The sequence below is a fragment of the Copidosoma floridanum genome, unplaced genomic scaffold, assembly GCF_036245765.1.
Source record: "Copidosoma floridanum isolate Cflo_tuat_1 unplaced genomic scaffold, Cflo_Japanese_pri ptg000001l, whole genome shotgun sequence".
NCBI lineage: Eukaryota > Metazoa > Arthropoda > Insecta > Hymenoptera > Encyrtidae > Copidosoma > Copidosoma floridanum.
The window spans coordinates 19,460,889-19,487,329 of record NW_028321878.1 but is presented as its reverse complement, the minus strand read 5'-3'; the positions used below and the strand labels follow the sequence as shown (position 1 = coordinate 19,487,329).

General features: G+C 32.1%; 1 protein-coding gene across 1 annotated transcript in view; it reads left to right on the top strand.

Annotated features, from left to right (window-relative positions):
* Positions 1 to 25,304, top strand: part of Neto (Neuropilin and tolloid-like) — a 121,693-nt gene extending 96,389 nt beyond the window's left edge. The window contains exons 7-13 of the mRNA XM_089592236.1: positions 6,758 to 6,915; positions 7,472 to 7,730; positions 8,531 to 8,643; positions 16,110 to 16,250; positions 20,430 to 20,834; positions 21,651 to 22,429; positions 23,533 to 25,304. Coding sequence (XP_089448362.1) covers positions 6,758 to 6,915; positions 7,472 to 7,730; positions 8,531 to 8,643; positions 16,110 to 16,250; positions 20,430 to 20,834; positions 21,651 to 22,397 — 1,823 coding nt within the window. The 3' untranslated portion in view covers positions 22,398 to 22,429; positions 23,533 to 25,304. The remainder of the gene's footprint in view (positions 1 to 6,757; positions 6,916 to 7,471; positions 7,731 to 8,530; positions 8,644 to 16,109; positions 16,251 to 20,429; positions 20,835 to 21,650; positions 22,430 to 23,532) is intronic.
* Positions 25,305 to 26,441: the final 1,137 nt, after the last annotated feature.

The following is a 26,441-nucleotide window of genomic DNA, read 5'->3' as shown; positions in this document are numbered from 1 at the left end:
AAGTCCATGCAGTAAAATAATTGATGTACAAACGATGTAAATTGAAAAGGAAAATAATATCTTCTGTTCACTTAAATTTGAAGCTGTAGTTATGACAGAATTGATATGATAAAGATATTAATTAGCAACCTATTACCAACACACAGTGGGCGAATTCGCATTTTTTTGTATCAAAATCGTAAATCTCGAGACAGGATAAGGATATCACTATGATTTTTTTTTATCTTACAGATAATTGGACTAGGTATACAAGAAAACTATAGGCAATCGCGTAATATTGTTATAAACAATTATAATTTATCATAAACATTGGAAAAATTACTATAAAAAAATTAAATTCTTTGTAAAATTCCTGTTTTCAATACAATTTTCTCGAAATTTACACAGGGGGGTTTTTGGGTCGCTGATCACGATTCTGAGGTTAGTTTTTGTAAATTAAAAATGGCCGATCCAATATGGTGGCAAAAAACCGGGAACATTATAAAAATTTGAATTTAATTGTTGAAGTTGTTATTGTTAGGCTTTTGGGGTCTCTGATTACGAACCTGACGTTAGTTTTTTTGTAAATTCAAAATGGCCAATCCAATATGGCGGACAAAAATCGGGAATATTATAAAAATTTGAATTTAAATGTTGAAGTTATTATTGTTTAAGTTACTTATACCAAATTCAAGGTAAGACTAGTAATGAAAAAAATGGTTGATTCAATATGGCCGACAAAATTATGCATTTTTCTGAATTAAAATAAATTTATTTTTTTTATTAATAAACGTACGTAATGAGTTATGTTCACATGCTATAATCTCCTATATAGGTATATACTTATTGTCTAAGCTAGGGCTTGCGTAACATGAGTTGTATGCACGAAATTCAAAATGTCCAATCCAGTATGGCGGACGAAAATGTCTATATAAAATGTCTAAATATATGATTGGTTTGTAACTACAATCAAAGTTTTTTTTTTTTAATTGCTTATAGCGAATTTGAGGTCTGATCCATGTGTTACCATATATACGATTTAATATGGCCAAAACAATCGTAACATTGTTTGAACTTTAATACAAAATTTCAGGTTAAAGAAATGGAAGAATTACAGTTCGCTCGCAAACTCTTATCCATGTGGATTCAGATGAAAAGTTAGGGTTAGATATGGCAAAATCCTATAAAAAATTTATTTTATGTATTTTTTATAAATAAATACAAATTATCACTTATTAGACAAGCCAGAGGCGCTTTATGCGTTCTCCTTAAATTTTGCATAGATTTGAAACATTTTCCGGCTATTTGTGTAGCTAAAAAAAACACGCAAAAAAACATACGTAACCTATATATTTGCATTACTGGTGCATTAAGGATTATTCATATTTTTTATTTTATTCCTGTTATTTAATCAAGAATAAGTTAATATACAAGTTTTTACAGTGAACTTTGACATAACTATATCGTAAAAACTTTAATTAAAAACTTTAGCTATATTATTATCTGTTTTATCCACGGTTTTTCTTGAATATGGTTATGTAAGCATCCCCATCCAATCACATGACGAATAAACGGCTTTATACGAAATAACTTACCTTTTTGAGATAGGTTTTTTGATTGCGCTCATGAGTGCTCTTTTCTCAACTCGAAAGAATTTACTTCAAAATTAAGCAGTTATAAGCGGTTTTTTATTATTTTAAGTGTACAAAAAATTAGGGTGAATCTCAAAGCTATGTTCTTACATTCCCAAATTATAACAAGTAAATTTTAATATAGTAGCACTAACTCGCGTTACAAGCATATGCTCAATTTATAGTTCAGCATTTCATAAGATTCTACTAGCGTAGTGGCAGTTTATGACCATGGTTGTTGGTAAAAAGTATTTTTTCTCTATAAATTTTAATCATGCATATTGGTATGCCCAGATCATTGTGCATAAAAAAATTATTAGAGAAAAAATTCATATGACTGTGCATAAAGCAAATAAATTTTTAAAAAAATTTTTTTCTAACAACCACGTACCTAAACTGCCACCATGCTAATAGAATCTTATTAAATGCTGAATTAAAAAATCAGCATATGCTTGTAACGAATGTAAGTGCTAGTAAAAATTTGCTGCTATTCTAAAAAGAGTAAGATAACTTTTGAGTAGGAATAAACAAGTTTTACTGTACCATTTAGTGTTTCTTATTTTACTTGCATCAAATATGTAATCTTATGTGATGAGCTTGCGTTGCGTATTGATATGCAAACAGAATATTCTTACAATAAATAATATAATATTAGGACGAAAAATGAATTAAATAATATTCATCAAGCTCTGCATTAAATATTGGTAAGTTCGGATTTTATTAATATATCTTCAATTAAATCTAAAAACTCTTTACAAATAAAATATGCATTACTACTAGTTTTTACTTTCACAAGTAAATTTTTCTGTTTTTTTTTTTTAATGCTGGTTTAAACTGGAAGGCTTTCTGCTTCTGTAATAGTTCAAACTGTGAAAATATATGAAACTTATATCATCGACTTAGACTTTCAGATTCTAAAATTTCATGTACGATTTTTGCTTAAATTAATACAAATGCGTGTATTTTGGGTATTCACATAGGCCTACAGTTAGTCTTATTGTCAATAAACATTACAACAGACAATGCGCTCAAATGTTAAAGGAGGCTGGCCTCGAAAAAAATCAAAAATAAGCATTAATACTGGTCGAAAACGGAGAAGCAACGAAGGTGCGTCTCGTATGGCTGTACATCGACGTGCATTGGAAATTGCAACAGCGGCTGAGAATAACATATCAGTGTTAGAGTTAGCTTTAAAACAAGCTAAAAAACGTAATAATGATAATTTGTCTGAAGATGAATCAAACATTCTTTCTGATACAAAAAGAGACGACATGCACTCAAACGAATCCGCATTGGCTTTTTACATCGAACATGATTACAGCAAAAGAAAATATCTTGCTTTAGTGAAGGACGTTAAAGAGCATGGCAGCCAAATTTACCCAAGTTACGATAAATAAAGCATTGCTATGAAATCATGCAAACCTAATGAATGCAGTATTTCTGAAGTAGAAATATGTACACCATTACAGAGCATATTGAATAAAACTGGAGAGCGTTTATGTAACTCCGTGGCTTTGGATTGGTCAAAAGATGCTTTGAAGAACTTGGAACTTCATGTAACTCTAGGTTTTGATAGTTCCTCTGGTTACAATAACAGGCATCAAAGATTTGAAAATAAATCCAATGAGAACTTACAAGCTCAGTATTCTCTTTTTGTAAGCAGCTGTCTTATTATACAGCTGAAATGTACAACTAATTCAGGTTGAAACTGTATTAATTTAGATGAATATAATGTTTTCATATACAAAACCATAAATCATAACATCATTGACAATTCTACTTCCGATAAAATTACTGGTTAAACCATAAATAATGTAAAACAGTAGTAAAATTAATAATATTTCGAAATATTATAAGTTAACTTCTACAATTACAATTTTTTTAGACAAAAATAAAGCTTAACAAGATCTTGATATTATTTTCTTTACTTTTTACTAGTTCAACACATTTTTTATCGTCTGAATATTGTCTCTTTATTGTCTATTCTTGATCTTGTTTCGAGAATTAGATACAAGAGCGAGCAAACTAAAACTTTATTTAAGTCTTGTGCAAGCTATTATGTAAATTATATGTATCATAGATAGAGTTTAATTTTACTTCTTGGTGTTTATATCTAGAGATTTTTTGGTGGAACCCGACCCCACAGAGCTACAGATTTTGCAGACCATTAAGATTGGCGATCGAAAAAGAAGATGATGAAACATCGGTTCAGGAATATTTTCGACTGAAGAATCAGATACAGACACTTAAACAACACATGTTTCTATTGACAAATGGGAAAGCAGTTAAAATGACTTATATTGTTTTCGAAACCATGTTTGATGGTAAAGCTCTTAACTCAATAGTCGGCAATAAGTCATCTTCATCCTGCCCAATGTGTTTAATCAGTAGCTATAGATTTAGGAACTTAGATGACAATTGTACTCCAACAGAATCGTCACTAAAACATGGGTTGAGCTTACTTGACTGCGAAATACGATCCTTCGAGCATTTAATTAGATTAGCTGAACGGATAAAGTTAAACCTGTCACTGTGGGACATTCCAAAAAGCAAAAAACGTATAACGACTATTTAACTGCTTAAATTTTATCTCTAAGTCCACAATTAAGATGCAAGACCAAAAAATATGGTCAAAAGAATCGTAAAAATAGATTAAGTGTTTTTTTTACTTTCTCATAATAAACCTTGTTTTTGTTCTATAATATCTTTTTATTACCTAATTATTATGGAGACCTTAAATAATTATTACAAATTTCATGTGATACATATACAATAAAGAGCATTCTTAAATGAATTTTCATAATAATGTTAATTTATATTAATTAAATTTCAATCATTACGCCTTTCTTAAGATAACATTATTTTGCAATCCTTAAGTTTTAAAGTGTGTTCATTATTTTGCAGACGATCTAGAAAAAGAAAGTATCATCATTAAAGAAAAAATCTATGAAAAATTTCATGTTCGCATAAATCAAATTTTTCAAGGTCGTGGGACTTCGAATATTGGTAATATCGCGAGGCGATGCTTTCAATATCCAGAAATGTTTGCAGAATGCCTAGGAATTTTACCGGAAATAGTAATTAATATCGCTCTAATATTATCGGCCTTTAAATGCTGTAAAAATTAAAATTTGGAAAAACTGGAACAATTTTAACATGAAACGTATAACTTATACTACAAAACGTATCTGTTTTGCAAGAATGAGTCCTACTGTTCACAAATTTTTGAAGCATGGCTGTGCCATTGCAAGCCAATTTCCACTACCCATGTTTTTTTTATTCCGAAGACGGGAATGAGTCGTGGCACAGATTGTATCGTAAGAACCAGACCTCACACGCACGACAAATATCCAGGAAAGCAAAATAATTGGATATTTTTAATCGAGCCCTTTACTGTAGCGATCCATTCATTTCTTTAATATTGATTGACGAAAGAATGAGAAAATTGAAAAATGTTTGTGCAGCTTTGGATATCAGAAGATTCGTCGGAGACAGGTAAGTTAAAACAATAAGATCGTTGAATTCATCACATATTAATTGGTTCTTGTTTTAGTGAGAAAGTTGACGATGACAAAAGTTATGATGAAAGATATAGTGATGATATGACCGACTCACAGAGTGAAACTGAAAGAGATTATTGAATGTTATTAAAGATTATACATCTCACTATTTTTTTATGTTTAAAATACTTATTAAAAATATATGATTAACTCGATTACAGCGAAGTATGTATTCTGTTTATTAGATTCTTAATCTATTACCTTATTATTGGCCTCAAGCAAAATTTTACAAAATTATTAAGAAGCTCTCATCATTTTTGAAACTCCTCTTCATGCTATTATTGGTATGTTATGCATAATAACAGATAAGTTAATAGATTTTCATGGACATGCAACATTTAATTTTAAAAAGGAATGTTACATCTGTAACCGAAGAAAGAAAAATAAGTCAATTTACTGATGTTCTATCGTATATTTAGATGTTTTAATTTTGCCTGCAAAATAAGAAAAGCAGTTATTAATTAAAGTTATCGAATATCCGACCCTGAGTTCTTAACTGAATCCACACAGATAAAAGTTCGCGAGCGAACTGTAATTCTTCCATTTCTTTAACCTGAAATTTTGTATTAAAATTCAAACAATGTTACGATTATTTTGGCCATATTTAATCGTATGAATGGTAACACATTAATCAGACCTCAAATTCGCTATAAGCAATTAAAAAAAAAAAACTTTGATTATAGTTACAAACCAATAATTTATTTAGACATTTTATAAAGACATTTTCGTCCGCCATACTGGATGGGACATTTTGAATTTTGTGCATACAACTCATGTTACGCAAGCCCTAGCTTAGACAATACGTACATACCTATATAAGAGATTAAAGCATGTAAACATAACTCGTTACGTACATTTATTAATCAACAAATAATTTTATTTTAATTTTAAAAAATGCGTAATTTTGTCGGCCATATTGAATCAACCATTTTTTTCATTACTAGTCTTCCCTTGAATTTGGTATAAGTAACTTAAACAATAACAACTTTAACAATTATATTCAAATTTTTATAATGTTCCCGATTTTTGTCCGCCACAATGGATCAGCCATTTTAAATTTACAAAAACTAAATTCAGAATCATGATCAGCGACCCCAAAAACCCTCCTGTGGTAAATTTCGAGAAAATTGTATTGAAAACAGGAATTTTATAAAGAATTTAATTTTTTTATAGTAATTTTTCCAATGTTTATGATAAATTATAATTGTTTATAACAATATTACGCGATTGCCTGTAGTTTTCCTGTATACCTAGTCCAATTACCTGTAAGATAAAAGAAAAATCATAGTGATATCTTTATCCTGTCTCGAGATTTACGATTTTGATACAAAAAAATGCGAATTCACCCACTGTGCAACATAGCTCAGAAACGTCAAATTTGCTCACACTCTCCAGAGCCAAGAACATTTTTTAACATATAAATGAGCAACAAAATCAGTATTGGATACTAATTTTGCTGAAATCACTATTTTTTTGAGAAAACTTGCAAATACTACTGTTTTTATTTCTAATGATAAACTATGCATTGTGGGTGCCTAGGGACGTAAAAAAAATTATCTGTCTGAAGTAACATTGAATTTTTTTCAGTCAAGACACCTGAAACAGAAGACTGTATGCTTAATGTAACGAACCAAAAGGAGTACATAATAGAAACAACGGAGATAGCAGATCGTAAAAAGCTGGCTGCAGAGCAAGGAACAGAGTTAGACTGCATTTGGAATATAACTGTACCAGATGGTTATAAGGTCAGGGTTGTTTTTATTTTTATTATTTTTTTATTTATGTATTGTAATATATTTTTGTACGTATTGTATTATCATATTATTAAATTTGTTTTTTTGTTTTAAAGTATATTTTTCACAAAGTTTTTATAAAGTCTTTTTTTATTTGTAAAAAAAAAAAAATAATTAATTTTACCTTTAATTTTTCTATTCTGGTGTTACGCAATTTGATGACAAAAAATATACATGTATATATTTTTTGACTGATTTATTTTTATTTATTTTTATGTTTGTCTGGTACAGCTAAATGTTAATAAATCGTACTACTTACACCTTATTTTATTCATGATAGAAAAAAAATCTTGAATAACCAACGTTCAAACATGTTATAATAAACAATAGCTAAGCTTGTTAAACATAAAAAGTGAGAATATTTAATGCACGCACTTTATTTTTCACACGCAACAAATAAGAATTGTATGTAAAATACATTTTTAATACATTAAAAATATTTTATAAATAAAGTTTATGTAAATAATTTATCTCGTAAGTATTTTTAATGTTTCTATTATATTTTCAGATTCAAATGACATTCCCTAAATTTCACTTGGACAAACCTAATGAATGCGACATAAATTACGTGCAAGTATACGACAGGGAACCGTCAATGATACATAATCCATCTTTAATAAATAATTTTTGCGGTAGTATAGCAGATCTAGTGACTAGTAAAGGAAATGAAGTTTACCTTCGTTTTTTTGCTACCAAAGCTGCCATAAATAGTAGTTTTGAAGCCATTATGACAACCATACGCGAAAAGGAAGGAAGCAAAGATAAAGGTTACCATTTATTAAAAAATTATTTACGGGCTCATGTTATTAAGAAGTATTATGATCAAAGACCAATATTCGCGAGTTTTTAAGAATACTAATACTACATACAAGGAGCAGAAGAAAAGTTCGCTTCATACTACGTCTTTCATAGGCACATCTTTAAACATGATAATTGTGTGACAATTTAAATAAATGACAACTATGATTATATGGTAGATTACTCATACCCAATAAAATCTTATTTTAGTATCAATAAAGGAGTTTTTATTCAGTATTACTTATGTTAATGTGACTTTTTTTTTATCAGTAACGGACAGCATTAATTTTTTTATATACAAAGTTGAATCCAACAGCAACAGTTTGGATATTGGAACACATAAGACTTCATTTGAAATCCATTTTCTTTCTTAACTACGTTTATTATTAAAGTTAACATTAAAATTTTTTATCATGATAAGAAGATGCTGTTTTACATTGTGATTTAAAAACTGTTTTTTAACTAACTTTTATTAAAAGCATTACTTCTTAATTTTACACACTGGTCTTTGAAATACATTCAGCTCGTATTTAATAAATATTTTTTTATATTACTATTTATAAAGTAAAACTATTTGATTACATCAATTATGAGTAATTGAAAAACATGTTTTACAATTTAATACTAGATAAAAAATTTTGGAGCTCGCCATTGAGATACAACATTATATTAAAAGTACCAACAAATACTTTCTCTTATAATGAAGTACTTCATACTAATTGATTATCAAGTAATTTACAAACTTAAATGAAAACAATTTTTTCTCCAGTTTGCAATGCTGACGAGTTTGACTGCCAAGATGCTTGCATTGCAGACGAATTGCGCTGTAATAATCGACCAAACTGTCGCTATCGTTTCGATGAGGATGCCGATATTTGTAGTGTAAGTTTTTTATGATATTTTTATTTAAATAAACTATAATTATCACCCACCCAATGAAACGAAATTTGGTACTTTGCATTAATTCTCAACCTACTGAATTCATCAGTTTATCAATAAATTTAACACAAATTATATTATTGATCATGAACGTAAATTTCAAAAGCTAAAATATTCTGAAGTACTTAAAAATTATAAAAATTACAATAAACATTATGAATACGTACTTTTCATTACAATAAAACCTTCAGAGTTAAAAGCTTCATTACAATAAATATACACTAAAAGTACGGCAAATGACATAAAAAAAAGTTGTTTGAAAAATGACATGAATAAACGATTAAGATTTTCATGATTTTTCCTTAACAATTATAAATAGTAGTTTTCGTACCTGGTGGCGCACAAACCCTGAGAAACCTGCGGAGCAATATACCATTTTCACCATACTGCGCCGAAAGCAGGAACTTTCGTTCCGCTTTGCGGAACGAAAATCCCTTCTCTCGACGCAGGATTGATGAAAAATCGTATACAAATTTATTCCACGGGAGGGAACAAAGAATCCCTCAGATCGCATGTTTATTGCCCTCGGCTTCGCCTCGGGCGTCAATTGCCTGCAATCTGAGACATTCTTTATTTTTCCTCCATAGGTGAGTAATATACTATTCCTACATTTGGTCGTTTTTTTTTTTTTTTTTTTACAGTTGGACGTTTAGTGCGCCCTCAGTAGAAAAAATAGGATTCACGTCTGGCACGCATCCAACCAGAGAAAACCCAAGGAATCTTGTGCTTGCTCTGGCGACATGCGCCACCAGATACGAAAACTACCTCTTCACCATACTGCGCCGAAAGTAGGAACTTTCGTTCCGCTTCTCCCGGCGCAGGATTGGTAAAAAATAATATACGTACTACGTTCAGAGGTTAAGAAACGCATTAGATTTCACGTTCATTTACGTGGAATTTAAGACATTCTTAATCTCACTGACTAGATGCGTAATAGTGTATAACGTACGAGTTTTTAAAGGCTTCGATTTACGAACCAAGAGGTTTACGGCACGAGCCGAATAGAGCCGTAACTAGGTTCATAAAGAAGCCTTTTCGAACGAGTTTCGTTTACTATTTTTCCGTCTGAGAACCCAAAATCAAGCGGCGAAGGTGCTATTTTGAGGTTAGAAGTCGGAAATATACTATTTCTCATCTAGGGCAGACAGTACAATTTGCGCTCTCGAAGGGCGTGGTTGTTGTATGTTTATGCCCGATGTGAGAACGACATTATTTGTATCAAGGGCAGAAAGTGCAACTTTGCGCCCGTGGACACGGTTTCCGCCCAGCAATTACTTTCCACCCTGAGGGGGGAACTAACTTTGGGTCCAGCAGAGCCAGAATGTTTCTTCCCACCCGAAGGTGGAAAGTAATTAGCGGGCGGAAAATGTGCCCTAGGATGAAAAACACCACGCCATACGACGAAAACTACCATTTCTTACCATGGGCACAATAGTAGCTTTCGTTGGATAAGTGAGCGATGGCACTTATGTGGCGAATCCTATTTTTCCTACCGAGGGCACACCTGCCCAATCGGAAAAAGACCTTGCGGCACGTCCAAGGCCCGACACGGATGCCATAACCCTGGGATATGGACAGTGTATGGCACCATAACAGATCCGTAAAGGAGTGTTACCAAGCACGTGTACGGGCAGTGTATGGAAACCGTGTATGCCACGGGCCATGCAGTGTCTGTATCTGGCCCTTTAAGGGTGAAACATAACCTTTTGTGAAAATGATAGCTGTAGGTATATAAACAACAACAACAAAAATTGATGTCTTACTGTAATTATGGAGATAATATGAGAAGAAGATTGATATGAAATAAATAAATAGCTAACACATATAATTATATGTTTATTTTAAAAAACTTGTCCTAGTGTTTGTTTAATTAATTTCGCACTTTCTATCTGACCATGATTCTAGTTTCCACGTTTTCGGAGCAATTTTCTACTTCCTTGATTTTTCTTTTACTTTCACCCATCATATAAATTTTTTTACTGTATAAACATTTTTCGTATAACTTAACCATTTTTAGGCACGACTGATACTTAGGAGTTCCTTAAACTTTTGCCAAAGCAAAAAGTGTAAGTACCTTTAAAGCTTATTGTTTTTGTATAAAAAAAGTTTTGGTACAAAAAAAATTGCGACCGCGGACCTCAGCATCAGAGGTGTGTGTATGTATGTCTGTATGTATTGGCGTAATCAAGTTTTTTGATCAACTCAAGCAGTTTTTATTGGATTGGGCTGAAATTTGACAAATAGCTTTGTCTTTTATGTCTTACGTGATGGTTTAAGATCCGTAAGGTTTCCTATTTTAGAAAAAAAATGGCAGTCATTTTAAGATGGTACTTTCAGTGAAAAAAAAAAGTTTTTCGGCTATAACTTTATAACGTAATATTTTCTAGATTTGCTGTGAAAGACAAAGTTGTAGATATACTTGAAATACAACTTTTTGGTATTCAAAAATTTCGTCCAGGATGTTACCCAAACATTCTGTGAGCCGAAAAGCGCTCAAAAATCACAAAAACGTAATTTTTTCCTATCAAACTTATTTATTTTGTATTTTGGATTATAATATTATATATAAAAGTTGTATATCTTAAACACAACTTTTTTGTATGAAACATTTTTACTTAGGATGTAACCCACACGTTCGATGAGCTGAAAAGTGCTTGTAAAATCAATAAAAAGTCGTTCTCCTCCATCCAAATTTTTGTTTTGCACTTGAGATAATAAACTAAACATGATCGTGGAAGGTCTTGTTGAAATACAAATTTTTTGTATTTAACATATTCTTTATAATATCGAATTTGTGCTCTAAATTGCAAATTTATCGTTTTCCCCTATCTAACTTAATCGTTTTTTTATTTACGTTTCAGATTACAAAGTTAACGTAAAACTCATAGATCCTAAAAAAATATAACTTTTTTGTAACTAAAATTTATGTCTATAAGATGAAATTAATGGCATAGATCGCAATAAACGATAAAATATTAGCTTGTTCAGAATACATACGATTGACACTCAATGCAAAGTTAAGAGCGATAATCATTGTGTTCTAAGACTTTCTTTTTTTCATCCCGTGGGAATCTAACATTTTTTTTAACAAAAAGCGCAGTCTTTGCATAAATTTAGCCACTTTTTATATTAATTATTACAAATAAGTTAAGTTTACAAGTACAATATTAACAATAACAACTTGTTAGTTTTTTTTGGAGTTGGAAAGAATATAATCTATACTATACATTTTCATCCTTACGGGCCTCATACAGGCAGTCTACGGCTACCATAACTTACGGACTCCGTATACAGCCCATATATGCGCCTGGTAACACGAAAAATATGGTCTGTGAATGTATGCTTATGGCAACCAATAGATGCACATATACTCCTGTCCATAATCCATAATCTTTTTCTGATCAGGTGACCCTTAAAAACGCCCGAGGTCGGAAAAGTACATTTTCCTACCTTGGGCGTTTTTGAGGGTCGGTGGTGCCCTCGGTAGAAAAAATAGGGTTAGCACCTGGTGCGCATCCAACCATGTAGGGCAAGCACAAAGAGCCTGGTGCTTGTCCTGGCGACATGCGCCCCCAGGTACGAAAACTACCACTATTTTCGTACTTTCAATGAGTGAAGTGCACCCCCTGTAGGAAAATTGCATTCACTTCTTGTTAGGAAAATATTTTCGTACTTTCTGTGTGGAGCTTTGAAAATTAAAAGCATAGCTGACTAACATGAATTTGTCAGCTGCAAAATAATTACTGTGAGCTACCGTCAAAATCATAGTTAAAATTCATTGATCACCACTTACTTTCACAGTTAAAAAATTTGTGACTTTTTGTCATTCAAAGAATTCTTAAATTTAAGAAATATTTAAAAGAGACTTGTACCTTAAGATTTATACTTTAGTTACTTAAAATAATTTAATACAGAATATTATAAATTTTATGGAAAAGTTTATGGAATTTAATAAAAGCATGTATTAAAATCAATGAACCTCAATTCAAAACGAAATTTTTCTAGCATTTATTAACATTCATAAACAAATTTGTCAGTTAATGTGCAAAGATTTTAACAACTCAGTTTATTAAGATTAATAAATACCATTTAAAGATAAATTTTAAAGAGAAATATCATAATTTCGAAAAAAATTTCGTATGACTTATATTCTTTATATTGTTTTTAAAATCAAAAGTTGTGAATTTCTGTTGAAACATCAAACATTTTTTATAATTAGAATATTGCTGTTGAAAAATATTTAAATTGAAGAAAACTCGTAAGAGCAATTACTATTTAAATTTTTAACTTATTGACTAAATTTAAATAAGTGTTATGCAATTTAAAAATTGTATTTCAACGTAAAATTTTACTTAATTAATTTTAATTTTCGTAAGCTATCATGTTTATTTCTATATAGATAAATTTATTACTATCTATTGATACTTCAGAAAAATGTTTAAAAATATTGAACTTAATATTTTAAACATGAAATTGAATAATTTTTCTCCATATGCCCTCCAAAATACAATTTTTCCTTTCCGATTTCAGTGACGAATACTGCCTCTTATAAGAAAGTATTTTGACCACAATCTGCGTGTTTACCTCCTAGCGTACGGATCGGGAGGTAATTTCCTTGCAGAAATTGCCGAAATATCGTCCTAATAAGTAATAATTGCGATTTTTACTCGAAGGGTTATATAGCACGTCCACGCCTGCAATCACGAAAAAAGTCGTATTTTTAGCAGAGGAGAGAAAAAGTGTTGGGTAATACTCACACCACTCACACCGATAAGAAAAAGAATACACATCATTCAGATGTAAAGTATAAATTTGAGCCCTCGAAGGCGTTGTTGTAGCAGATTCTCGGAACGTAGGTTACTACATTAGTTTTTAAATAAGACGAGTGGCTCCGTTTTTTATATAATTCATCGTCATTCACATGTTAAAACAAAGTAAGTACGGCAAAAAATTGTTTGCTCTAGTTATCGGAATGGATTATCAATTATTGAATCAAATAATATACTTTTACAATTATATTTACACACAAGTATTTACTTATTATCTACTGTACGATAGCTAAGAATAAATTATAAATAATTACGATCGTACAGATCAACATTTGTTAATCGCTGCATGAGTAATAGCTATTTACATACCTATAGGGCGGTGAAATAAAGAATGATCCAGATTTCGTGTGTATTGTCACATGAGATGAAGACGAGTTGCACCTCATCTGGACCGGAACTGATACGTTACTGTGCGCCTAGCAGGTTACAAATCAGTTTCGGGCTTCGTGTGGTGTAAAACTCTGTTTACTCATAGCTGTCATTTACTATTTAGTCATTTTAAATACTCACTTTCATCGATAGTGTTGTTTTCATCTCATTGATTCGAAACATTTTTCAATTAACAGTTAATTATTTATTATCGTACACTACACTTAAATCTACTCCTTATAAGTTTCTCACGTTAGTTAACTCAATGATTCTGCAAGTGTTTGTCATTTACTTATTCAATAACTTGAAACAAAAACTTAATTAAATTGATTTGATTTTCATATAATCTCTTAGGATATTTCTCATCTTTGGATACCAGTATTTACTAATTAATTTCTTGTACCATCCTGTATACTATTTTATCTCTTTCGTCTTCTTTTTTCCACAGCTTACGTCCAATGTCTAGTGTCACCTCCTAGAAGCCGTATGATCAAGAAAAAAAATCTTTTTCTCTCTCACCTTTTCTCACTCCTCGATATTTTTTTCTCCCTTTTTCTCTCTCTCTCTCTCTTTTCATATTTTTCACTTTTTATACTCAATTACGTACGCTAGGTCACCAGCGATGCTCATCTTTATTTTTTTCCACTAAAATTCAATCAGGGGAAGCTTCTGTAACAAGATCAGAGAACCTTTAAAATATCAAAACATTAGACATAACATGTTTCCATTCTCAATCCTCGCTCAGATCTGTTTCACAGAAAATTTGTTTAACCCACTTTTCTCTTTTAGTCTTGGTGTGTCTTATTTTATTTACCAAAATTCCTAGCTTCTTTGAATAATAAAGATACACTACTATAATATTTAAATGCCTTCAATAGACTACTGTTAATATTGAAATTAATCAACTACTGTAATTGAGAAATGAAATTTTCACCATCTCAAAACCTCAAGTATGAATAGCTTATGAGTCCGTTGCTCAAACGTTAAAATTAGGCTTCTAAGTTAAAACGACGGATCATTCATAAAAAAAAAAATTTTAAATCTAACGCCTTGGTATCTGAAGCCATCACTCAAAATAGAAAAAAATAGTTTTGGTATGTAGTTGGTATGCTCAGAAAAACTGTAAAAATATACAAATAGATAGGAAAACTTTTAATATTTACGTCAATGGATGAAATTGATCCATATTAAAATCTTAAATTGATGCTGTAATGATTTACTTAAAAAAAAAATGTCAACAACCCTATTTATGACCTCTATTATAATTGGTCGAATTTCGTTTACGTCTACACAAATTTTATACCGAAGAAGCTTATTAAAGTTTTGAACTTTTTGGTTTTGGAGTTTTGATTTATCTACCTACAATAATTTTCTTCTTCATTTATATTTCTGGGTTGACTAATAACTGCATTCATACAACTTGTATAAAAATGATCAATGTCCACAGCACACGAACGGATTTACGCCGTCATCCAATCTTTACATTGTGACTTTACTATTCATTGAGACAATTTCAAAATGGTTATTTTTTAATAATTTATGGGTGAAAAAAATAACATGAATACGTAGAAACTTGTCAGTTCTTCTTAATAGAAGTCAAGTCAGTGGTACAAAGTGTGTTTGTTCAGACAATCAATATTCGTTCTAGAACCGTTTACACCAACATCGGACTACTAAATGCGACTAAATGTCTATAGACTCTAAAGTTTAGTCAATGATTTTGCTTGTGAATATCATTTGTGAAAACTAATCGTGTCATCCGGTAGAATTATCTAGACAAACAACACTTCATGTACATAAATATACTCACGTGCTCGCACGTATGACTTTTACTGTCAATCAGAGATGAGCCAAGATATGACATATTTTTGTTCTTGTTTACTGCCTATTAATAATGTTATTTTTACAATTGTACTAGATATCGATCTACTCACGTTTCTCTTATAAAAATAATCAACATAATTCAAAGAATCTACTGTTATCCATGAGCAGTTTTTACATATTGATAAATCATACAATAAAATCCACTTAGTTCGTATGATATAAATATGTTGTTTCAGGACTAAAATTTAGTATTACTAAGAGTATTGAATAACAATAAGAAAACTTTTTGACTTATATATAGTATAACGATTACGTGAAAATATTTGTCTGTTTAATCAAAGATATACATTTTGACGAATCATTGAAGAGTACTTCTGTGAATTTCAGACAAAAGCATCGGGTCTTAACATGAGCTCTGAGCACGTCATCATTATTCTCGTCGTTTTTACAATTCTCATGTCTGGCCTGTGCTTCACCTGCATATTCAACTGTATAAAAAAGCTGATACATGATCATCGAATAATAAGAGTAAGTTTGCTGTTTTAAAAACTACAATTCAGTTTAGTAAGCCAGTATATTTATGAACTAACTAGAATTACTGAAACAGATCGAGAAATTTTCAAAGAACCTTTCCCAATAATAATTTGTACATTGTATATGTGGAAGACAGGGGAGTAAATAATGTATCCAGTATTGCATGTGAATAGCCTTCCACAGTGAAATGCAAGGATGGTAATTGTGTTGTTAGCATGCTAATAAACAAATTTTGACTACTTGAACTTTTCTTAATTCACAAAAGTTTCATAAAAATTGAAAACCATTAAAAAATGTTATTTCTTTGATAATCGTCGTAATTAACAACCAGAGTAATTTTATTTTAACTGTTTATATAAGCAAGCTTTTGAGAGTAACATTATTATTGGTTTCCTTTTTCGTTGTTTTCAATAAACTTTTTTTTGAGATTTACAAACCATGGGAATGATAAACGAACAAAGGTAACAAAGTAAAAGAACTATAATTCTATTTCGAGCATCCAAGCCTTCTGCATTCACCAGCCTCTGAAATTTCATTACTTATGATCAATGAAGGAGGGCGATGTCAGTATGCAACACAGGAACTACTAATATACGCCTACGTTGAGCCGTATTTTCCAGAAACGTAATAAAATTGGCATATATTATAGTGAGGCATGATGCGGTCAGATCTCTGGCTCTTCTGCAGTTGGCATCGTGTTGAATGTGCCAGAACCTATTAATCGTGACCCTCTCACACTCCACCACTCAACGTGAATACTATTATATTGACTTTTTCCCACTTTTTATTTTCTGTATATATGAGAAAATCCACAAAAAATGTCCCATTTGGTACACATTTTCATAAAAAAAATTAATAAAAGTAGGAGTTATAAAAACGGTCAATAGTTTGTAACAACGCATACCATTATCAGCTATCGCTTTTATCAGTTAATAGAAATAAAAGAAAAAGTTAAACAGGTGTTGAACGGATTCTCATTCATGCCCTCAAAGTATGACCTAATAAAGCTAGTTCAACACCCCCAGTAGCTCTTAATCTATTAAGATCAAGTAAATAGTCCTTGGTTTTGTAAATTATTGTTAATTATCGTCAGTATGCACTTAAATATTCTTAATAAACGTAACATATCAAAACCTAAAAAAAGAGGGAACGAATTCAATGAAATGGCAAAATTACTATGCAAATTTACTAAAGATGTAATGAGTTCTTAAAACTTGAGATATATTTGAAACGGTACAGGATATATTTTTAATATTTTTGGTAGATGAGTAGCAGTTGTACTTTACATATTATAATCGTTTTTGCGAGAATGGTAAAAAAATTTTTGGACTTATTGACGAAAACAGACATTTTCAAATTACTAGTTCATAACAATTTGTGTTAAAACATGTGAATCGGAAATTAAATGTCTTGGAAACAGCCTTCCAAATTTTTTAAAAACATTTACCACTTTTATCCGATAATGTTAATGGATTTTATTCCAAGTTTCAACGTTTTTGTAAGAAAATCTCGTTTTGTGCATAAACTACACGCAGAAAGGAATTACAGGAATTTTTACCGTAAAAGCAACGGTAATCCTGTGAAAATTTGTCATTACGTAAATTTTTACCGTAGGTGTTCATGAATTTTTACCGTAGTTTACAGTAATTTTCATGGTAACTGTAAAATTTATTCCAAATTCACTATAATTTTTACTGTACGGCAACGGTAAAATTTCCCCTGAAAAAGTATATATAGCTATAGGCTGCAGGGTAATGAGGGCTGTAGGGGAAGGCCGCGCACCTGATCAGTTGTCTGCTAAAGCGTGGACTAACCTAAAAATTTTAGACCTGTGCGGATATTTGCATTAACAGAATTGGTACTTAACGAATTGTTGGACACATGATGCAGTACTCCTTCGCTTATAGCCATTCATAAAAGATACCCGTACTTTCATCTATACGTTGATTTCGGTAATACAGATGTTACGTCTATCTCGTTCTCTCATTCAGGTTATATAGCCCACTACAGTAGGCATCTGGTCAGCCCTTCCCTACAGCCCACGTGACCCTGCAGCCTATAGCTATATGCAATTTTAGGGGAAATTTTACCGTTGCCGTACAGTAAAAATTATAGTGAATTTGTATAAATTTTACAGTTACCACAAAAATTACTGTAAACCACGGTAAAAATTTACGTAGTGACAAGTTATCACAAGATTACCGTTGTTTTTACGGTAAAAATTCCTGTAACTCTTTTCTGCGTGTACCTTAAATAGAATGTAGCGCCATTCTAAGTTGATTAATTAAAAGTCACGCATTCAAATGCTACACACCTGCACGTGTATGAAAGACTTTTACACCAGCCAAGTTCAACAATTCGTTGTGATTCAAGCTTGTTCGTAGTATTAATATAAAAAGGAAGAAGTCAAAAGAAAAGAAATGGATTCTTTTGGTACATGATTATCATCTGGACTCTTTAGTGTGGCATCTTGTCGATCTCAGATACAAACGAGTACGACTGGTACTTAAATTTATGCACTTTTATACGTTAGATCTACACGTTCTTGCATAGCTCTTAACTGATCGGCTGAGAAATAAACCACATCCAATTTTTTTAAATTATACTTCGATAGCGTTAAAGATAATTAGTTGAACTATACTTAAAGTAGTATAAAGAATGGATCTAGACTGGATCTGTATGCCGTATTGATTGCAGGTTATCTTTTGTATCATTGTATACAAATCAATTGAAATATACGTGTAGAAGTTATGGAACAGGTAAAATAATGATAAGAATGAGCATTTCAGACTATACAGAGAATTGCAGGATATTGATATATTCATCCACCTGTAAAACGATGACGGAATTCTATGTGGTATTACTTCAGTAATACCTTCAGGAAAGCCATGTGGCATTACATCTGGTTTTACGTATGACATTACATAAGGGGTCTTAGCTTGGTGATGCCATATGCAATTCAATTTGAAAAAGCATATGGAATTACGTATTGGAAAAAGATAAAAAAATTTGTCATCTAAAAATAAGTGCAGAATACTGAAACCCGTCATTTACTGCAAGCAATCAGTCTTACCATCGGGATGATAACTCCAAAATAAGGGAGTTCAAGTTATATTTCAGGAATTAAAAAAAGAAAAAAAAAATTAATTTTTTTATATAAAAGTAGAATCAGCTGGGGTCTGATTGCGTGCTTCGATATACGCAATACGGTTCAATCTGACCCCTGAACCCCTCGTTTTGACCGTATCATCCCGATGGTAATACATATTACTAACTGTAAATAACTTATTATGTTATTTCGCAGTTATTTCTAGATGACAAACTTTTTTCTTTTTCCAATTATTAATTACATGTGTTTTTTCATATGAAATTACATATGGCATCACCAAGCTAAAACTCTTTATATAATGCCATATGGCTTTTCTGACGGTATTACAGAAGTAATTCCACATAGAATTCTGTCTTTTCCAGGTGGGCAATCAATGAAGAAGATGAATTTACGATATATCACTATAACATTGAAAATTTAGTGAATCGCCAAGGTTTTTAAAGGGAAAATCTCAAATTCTTTGTCTGGAAAATAAACAAAGTCTCATTACCACACAACTTTAAATAATGATCCTTGTCATTTTCATTACAATTTATTTCATATATTCTGGGTAAAAACCTTTTATACTCATACGTCCCGAATGGCTTAATTCTTCTGTTACTCCGTATGTAATAAAATCTTAATATCGTATTTTTCTTAAGTACCTAATACGAACGGAACTCATGACAGTACGCTTTCTCCCTGATACTTTGAAATTGTAAATTGTGTTACGAACAAATCAAAGTAACGTTACAAGCAGATTCCATTAGCTCTTGTCAGTTTGTGTATGAAATACCTAATAGTATATTTTACTGGTATAAGTACTTATCACGTGGTATCATCTAGTGCCTTAGCCAAAATATATCAATTCTGAAGTCCATAATCAATATGCTTTAAAAGTTTCTATTCTGGTTATTTTCTTGTACATCAAAGTAATTAGTTTCAGTTCTCAATATAAATATTCAAAATATAATAGACATACATAAGTCCTAGACAAAATTAATGGAACTTACCATACAAATTTTTTAAAATGGAAGCAAAGAGTTCATACATATATTCCTTGATTATTTTCAATCTTCTTTCAGGAGCATTTGCGTCAATCGCGCGAACGAAAGCTAGACGAGCTTGGCCGCAAGATGACACCATGCTCTATTCTCGACGGCTGCACGGAACTCGGGGGTGACGTTCATCGTCACGGTAGCGAAACCCCGAGTCTTGAGATTCTAGCCCATCCGAAGGAGCTCGTATCACCCATGGCGTCCATAGACCGAGATTACGTAAGAGAACGCAGTGTTGGGCTGTCAGTTGACCTAAGTGACATCCATCAGAGCAACAATGTGAGCAATGCGACGCAGGAACGTCTTCAAGAATCCAGTGAGGAGCGAGAGACTCGCGAGATGGGCTGCCAGACCAGGGAAAGCATCTTCGACTCAGGCTTAATACTCAAGCCCTCGGCTCATCCGGCCTTTACGACCTTTGGCATACAAACGGTAATTATTAGATACATTCGATATTCAAAATGGTTTTTTATTACTATACACCGATTTGTAACCCGTACTATAGCATTCTAATTTTCTTTTTCCTGTAATAGATTTACTTCCTTAATTATTGATACTGTTCAATGACTAGAACTTATTATTTTTCAAAACACAATCAGCTACTCAACCTCTTGGTTTTTGAGTTACATTTTGGCATATTAGTTTATTTGGGAACCAAAATTTGAAATTTGTTCTTTTCTGCAAGAGACTATGTGGAGATGTACATTTTTAAAATTACTGTCCTGAATAGTTTCATTGCAAAAGTTTCATTGCAAATATTCTTTCATGATAATTTTTATAAAATAAACAACTTATTGCATACACTAATGTTACGAACTGTTTTTTAAAGGAAAAGAGTAATCTTTAAATCTCTCTAGATGAACATGTTCTATTACCAAAAATTAGATTGAAGGTGACAACATAATTTTAAAAACACTTGTGCAGTTTGATCCTTCTTTACTTTAATTTTATGATGTACCTACGATACATCTTTCCCGCATCAGAAATAAAAAATTAGTATTCGTGCAAAAAAAAAAGCAAAGTACAGTTTTTTAGGCCAGAAGTGGTTAACAGATGTTAGTTAATTTCAAAACCTCTTTCATCCAGTTTATTAAAGAAGATATTCTTTTAGAACTGTTAAAGTGTATAATGAAATGATCATAGATTGATTCTCTTAATTATAGAACACATATTGACACAACTGTCATGCGTAAAGTATAATTTGGATATACGTCGTATTCTAACAAAATAATTCCTACATGTTTACAGACTACACCGTTGACTGCTTCACGCAAGCCCTCTCTGGACTATCATCCAACCCACCACTATCACCACCACGCACATCCTCATTACCATCCACATCATCAGGCTTCCTACCACCAACACCATCATCATAGCAATGATACAGAAATTGGAACGCCACCTGAGAAGCTTGAACCCATCAGTCCACATGTGAGCCGGCGCTGCTCCGTCTGTCATCCATCAGCCGTACCCCGGACTTCAGACCTGTGCCCGCGACACAGCCTGACGCCGATAGTACCAGCACCACCAGGCTGGTCAGCCCATGAGTCTGTCTACACTGCAGAAGATTTGGCCAGTCTTCAGAGGCTACAGATACAGCAACCACACAGTCCCAGTAGCGGTGGAAGTCCGGTGAAATTAACAACCGAGCCGGAACGTGAGCACTCAAACTCGCTGAGCAGCAGCCGACCCTCGCCGAGGTTCTCTATACAGAGACAGAAAACCGTAGGTTCTGGCGAACACTACGGGTTTATCTACGGTCACGAAGAGAGGGATAAGGAGAGGCACTGTCTGGTGGAACGTGAAAAGGAGGCTGGCGATTATACGGGAAGCAGTGGCAACAGCTCACAAAGGTCTATGGGTGCAAAGCCGGTGAAGTGTCCGCAGGTGTTGGACTCGCGCTTCAAGACCGAGGCTGTCATTGAAGTTGACCAGAAGCGTCCCTTTAGCATAGAAAGCACCAAGAGTGCACCTGATGTTATTGCGACACACTGACGCAGGAGTGTCGGGGAGTGGGGCTCACATGGGTACGTATTACATGTTATCCAAGATGTTCACCCCACAGGCTGTGTCCAGAAAATATTCGTCTTCTCGCTGCCCTTGCTGGACAGTAAAATCGGTTCGATTATTAGTTCAATGAGCTTAGAAACGAATTAAATTAAGAACCTACGGATTCCGAACTTGAAAATGTTTTATTTAAAACTAGCTGCAATTTTTGTGATGGATTTAACGTAAAGTACAGTAAAATAATGTTAAAACAAACATATTTCGGGTGGTCACGGAAAGCGATTACATTTTCAGTTTTTGAAAAATTCAAATATTAAAGTTGAAGACATATAAAAATACTGTTTGGTATTCATACATAGATATCTACCTATTCATATGTAGTAGAAACATAAGGGTATAATTTTATTTTTCAGTCACTCACATCGTCTCCCGCAGACTTACCACAAATCTCCGCAATAGCCGTATGAAAGCGTTCAAATTCCACATCATTTTGAAAAAGATCGACATTTGTTTTCATACTCCTCACTGATTTCCCGTAAACATCCTTGCAAAAACCCCGCCAAAATTCGCAATTTTTAAAACATATTCTTAGTTGTAGTTCCCTCTCAAACTCCTCTCATAACCCCCCTAAATCCACCACACTCTTCAAAAACCATATATATACTACAACTCGTGCAACTTACAGCCATTCTCTAGATACCTCCTGCACACACCTCACAAATTTTCTCAGGACTTTTTAAACTTAAGTTTTATATGAAACTTCGCTCGTTCTCCCACTTGTCCCTATAATAATCATTGAAGTGCCTTTTTTTAAAATAATTGTAAAATGTTGACAATAATTTGTGTAACATAGCTGGCCTTTTCTTTCTTCAAGGTGTCTAATTTTTTCTGTACTGCTAAAGAAGTATGACGAAATAAATTTTATGTGCCCAGTTGTAATTACAAATTTTCATGAGAATACTAGGTAGTAGTAAAACTTATATTTGTCAATTAGTTGTAATAATCATCATTGTTGAGGATAATAAAATACTGAATGGATTTTTTTTAATACTACTGACATTTTATGTATGCTGATATCTGATACCATGATGACTAATTTAGCTATTTCATTTTATTTTTACAGAGACTGCAAGTCCAGGAAGTATGAGATAAACTATTCGTTATCCACACTACAGCAAGTTAAACAAGCAAACAGTACAAGAAGTTTGTCGCGAAATGCTTGGTCCAACAAAACTGGGAAGGGCTCGGCACCAGATCTTGCATGGGCTTCCTGATCCAAGATTGAATCCTTGATATTGCACAAGAGTCTCACTCGTGATGCTTGCAACTCTCGACTGTCAGCTAGCAGTAGTGACCTGGCCACAAGGTCCACCAAGCCACTAATAAACTGGCATCGATGTTCAAAACACCTACGCAAGTCGATCTACGATCCTAATGAGTTTCTCGATCGCACTTGGCCGTATCGTTCGTTTAGCACGAGAAAGCGTTCACTAAACTCCTTGACACGGAGCTTCGGCACTCAGTGTAATATCGCGGATTTTAACACAAACGTGAAAAAAATCGATGCTGGATTTTCAATACCAGTTTAGCGTTTAAAAAGACTTTTTGGTATCCAGCTAAGCGTGTTTCTGCAAGCAAAAATTTCTCAGTCAATCAGCTCTAAAGACTTTTAAATAAATTTGATAGATATTATTGTTATTAGCAGACAATTTAAAATAACAATAAATTAATAGTATACTATGGATTAAAATTTCGTACTATGGAAATAAGTGACTTGTAATCTGTATTTATAATATTTCACGTCAAGCCAGACAGCCAAAAAAATTTGTGGTCAAAACCTGTGTCGGTTAATTGTTCTTCGTAAGAAAATAATACATCTTATGGATTCTAATTACCCACGTAACAACGATCACAAATTTGAAATTTGTATTTTGATCAAATTTTTTTAAATGCTTTAAACGAAAGAAAAAAAAAGATAACTAAAAGTTCATTACTGTATATTGTACTATGAAACAATGTTTAAAAGCAAACATAAAAAAATCCTCTAGAAGCGATGGCAACGTTCAAACCATCAATAAAATACTGTATTGATTTATCGTGTGATACATGATCTGTTGTTTAAACATTTGTTGATTTATCATTGAAACTTTGAAGTACTTGCTCACAAAAAAACTGTCAATCAAGACGAATATCGATATAAAATTTGCTTTCAAATCTGCAGTTTGTAAAGCAAACATTTCCTTCCGCGAAACACCAGAAATTTTTTACAACCCACACCCAGAAGTAAAGAAGCCTCAGATAGTTCATTTATTTTCCTCGGCTTTGCCTCGGAAAATACACGGATTATTTAACACCTTCTTTACTTTTCAAACTTAGGTATGTAAGATACTGTTTAACTGTCTTTTTGAGGTAGAATATCACTTACACGCATATGTGTGTAAATCTAAATTTTGAATGAATGTTTTTTTCTAAGGATTGCAAACATTGTAAAACGTTATACCCAGCAAAGCTGAAGTACTTGAATAAAATTATATAAGAACTTTTTAAATACATGTTTTACGCCAAGTTAATGAACGGGCCATATTGAGAAAGAAACATTGTTGGAAAATTCTATTTTTGTTAAAAAGTTAAAACTTTTTTAATCTTATCGTAATTTTATAAAGATAAATTATTAATGGAAACGTGGTAGAGCTTTGATACATCAAAAATTACTTGAAGCGTCAATTTATCAGTTATTATGACAAGTAGTTTGTTTAAACAAAGTAATTGTACGTATCCCTGTTAAAAAGACAGTGCTATGAGTCGTATATAACTAAATCAATTTATGTAATAACTTTTTTTTTTAATTCAACTGAATATCTGTTTGAGAAAATTTTAGAATTTTAAGTGTAAAACATCAGGAAATGTAATTTTGGTAATAATAAAATAAATATTAAAGAATATTCACACCTATAGTGTACAAATTTTCTTCACGCTGGACGTATCAGGTGCGTTTTACACTCTTTTGCACATTTTAATTAGTAGTTTTTTTATTGATAAATAGTAATGATTAATTATTTCATTTTGTCCAATTCGTAATACATCTATTGCTACACTGAGAGAAATTTTTTATAAATTTTATCGTTAATGCCCATAAAAATTACCGTGCGGAACGGTAAACGTAGGACTAGGTCGTCACTCCGGACTTTTTACCTAACCTTAACAACTTTTACCGTTACTCCTATAGAGATACTTATAAGAATTATATCTCTATGGTTACGCCGAGTAAAAATCATCGGGTGCCCAACAAAAATTCCCTCACGACTCACGAGCGAATGTTCACTGTAGGTAAAACAGAGACCGTAGTTGAATTGCATTGTATTTGAATAAGCAATAAAATTATTATAGTATTATACATTCTTTATTATAGTTCATACATTTTTTAAAATATTATGTATATCGGACAGTCCGCTTGCAATGTCAAATCAGTTTATCTTAAAAATCTTTTAATAAATTTAATTGATACATTTCAATTATTGTAAAGAAATATTTATTTAAAATGGTACAATGTCTAACCGGTTACATTAATAAAAAAAAAAAAATGACAACAGTAATAGCGTATTACAATCAAGTAGTTAAAAAAAAAAATTGTTTTCGCATCTTGTACTGACAACAAATACGTTAACTATGGTCTCTGTTTTACCTACAGTGAACTTAGCCTCATGAGTCGTGAGGGGAATTTTAGTTGGTCACCCGATGATTTTTACTGGGCGTAACGGTAAAAATTGTTAAAGTTAGGTAAAAATTCCGTATTCACGACCTAGTCCCACGTTTACCGTTCCGCACGGTAATTTTTATGGGCATTAACGATAAAATTTATAAAAAATTTCTCTGAGTGTATCTTTCCAAAAAAAGGCTGCGTAACATACTTCATCAATACGTTGCAACATTTTTAGCATTTTTTATGCTTTACATTTTACTTTTTTCTAAAGCAAAGAAAGTTTAATGAAATTATAACTTTAATTATATTTTGTAAAGACAAAGAATGATTCA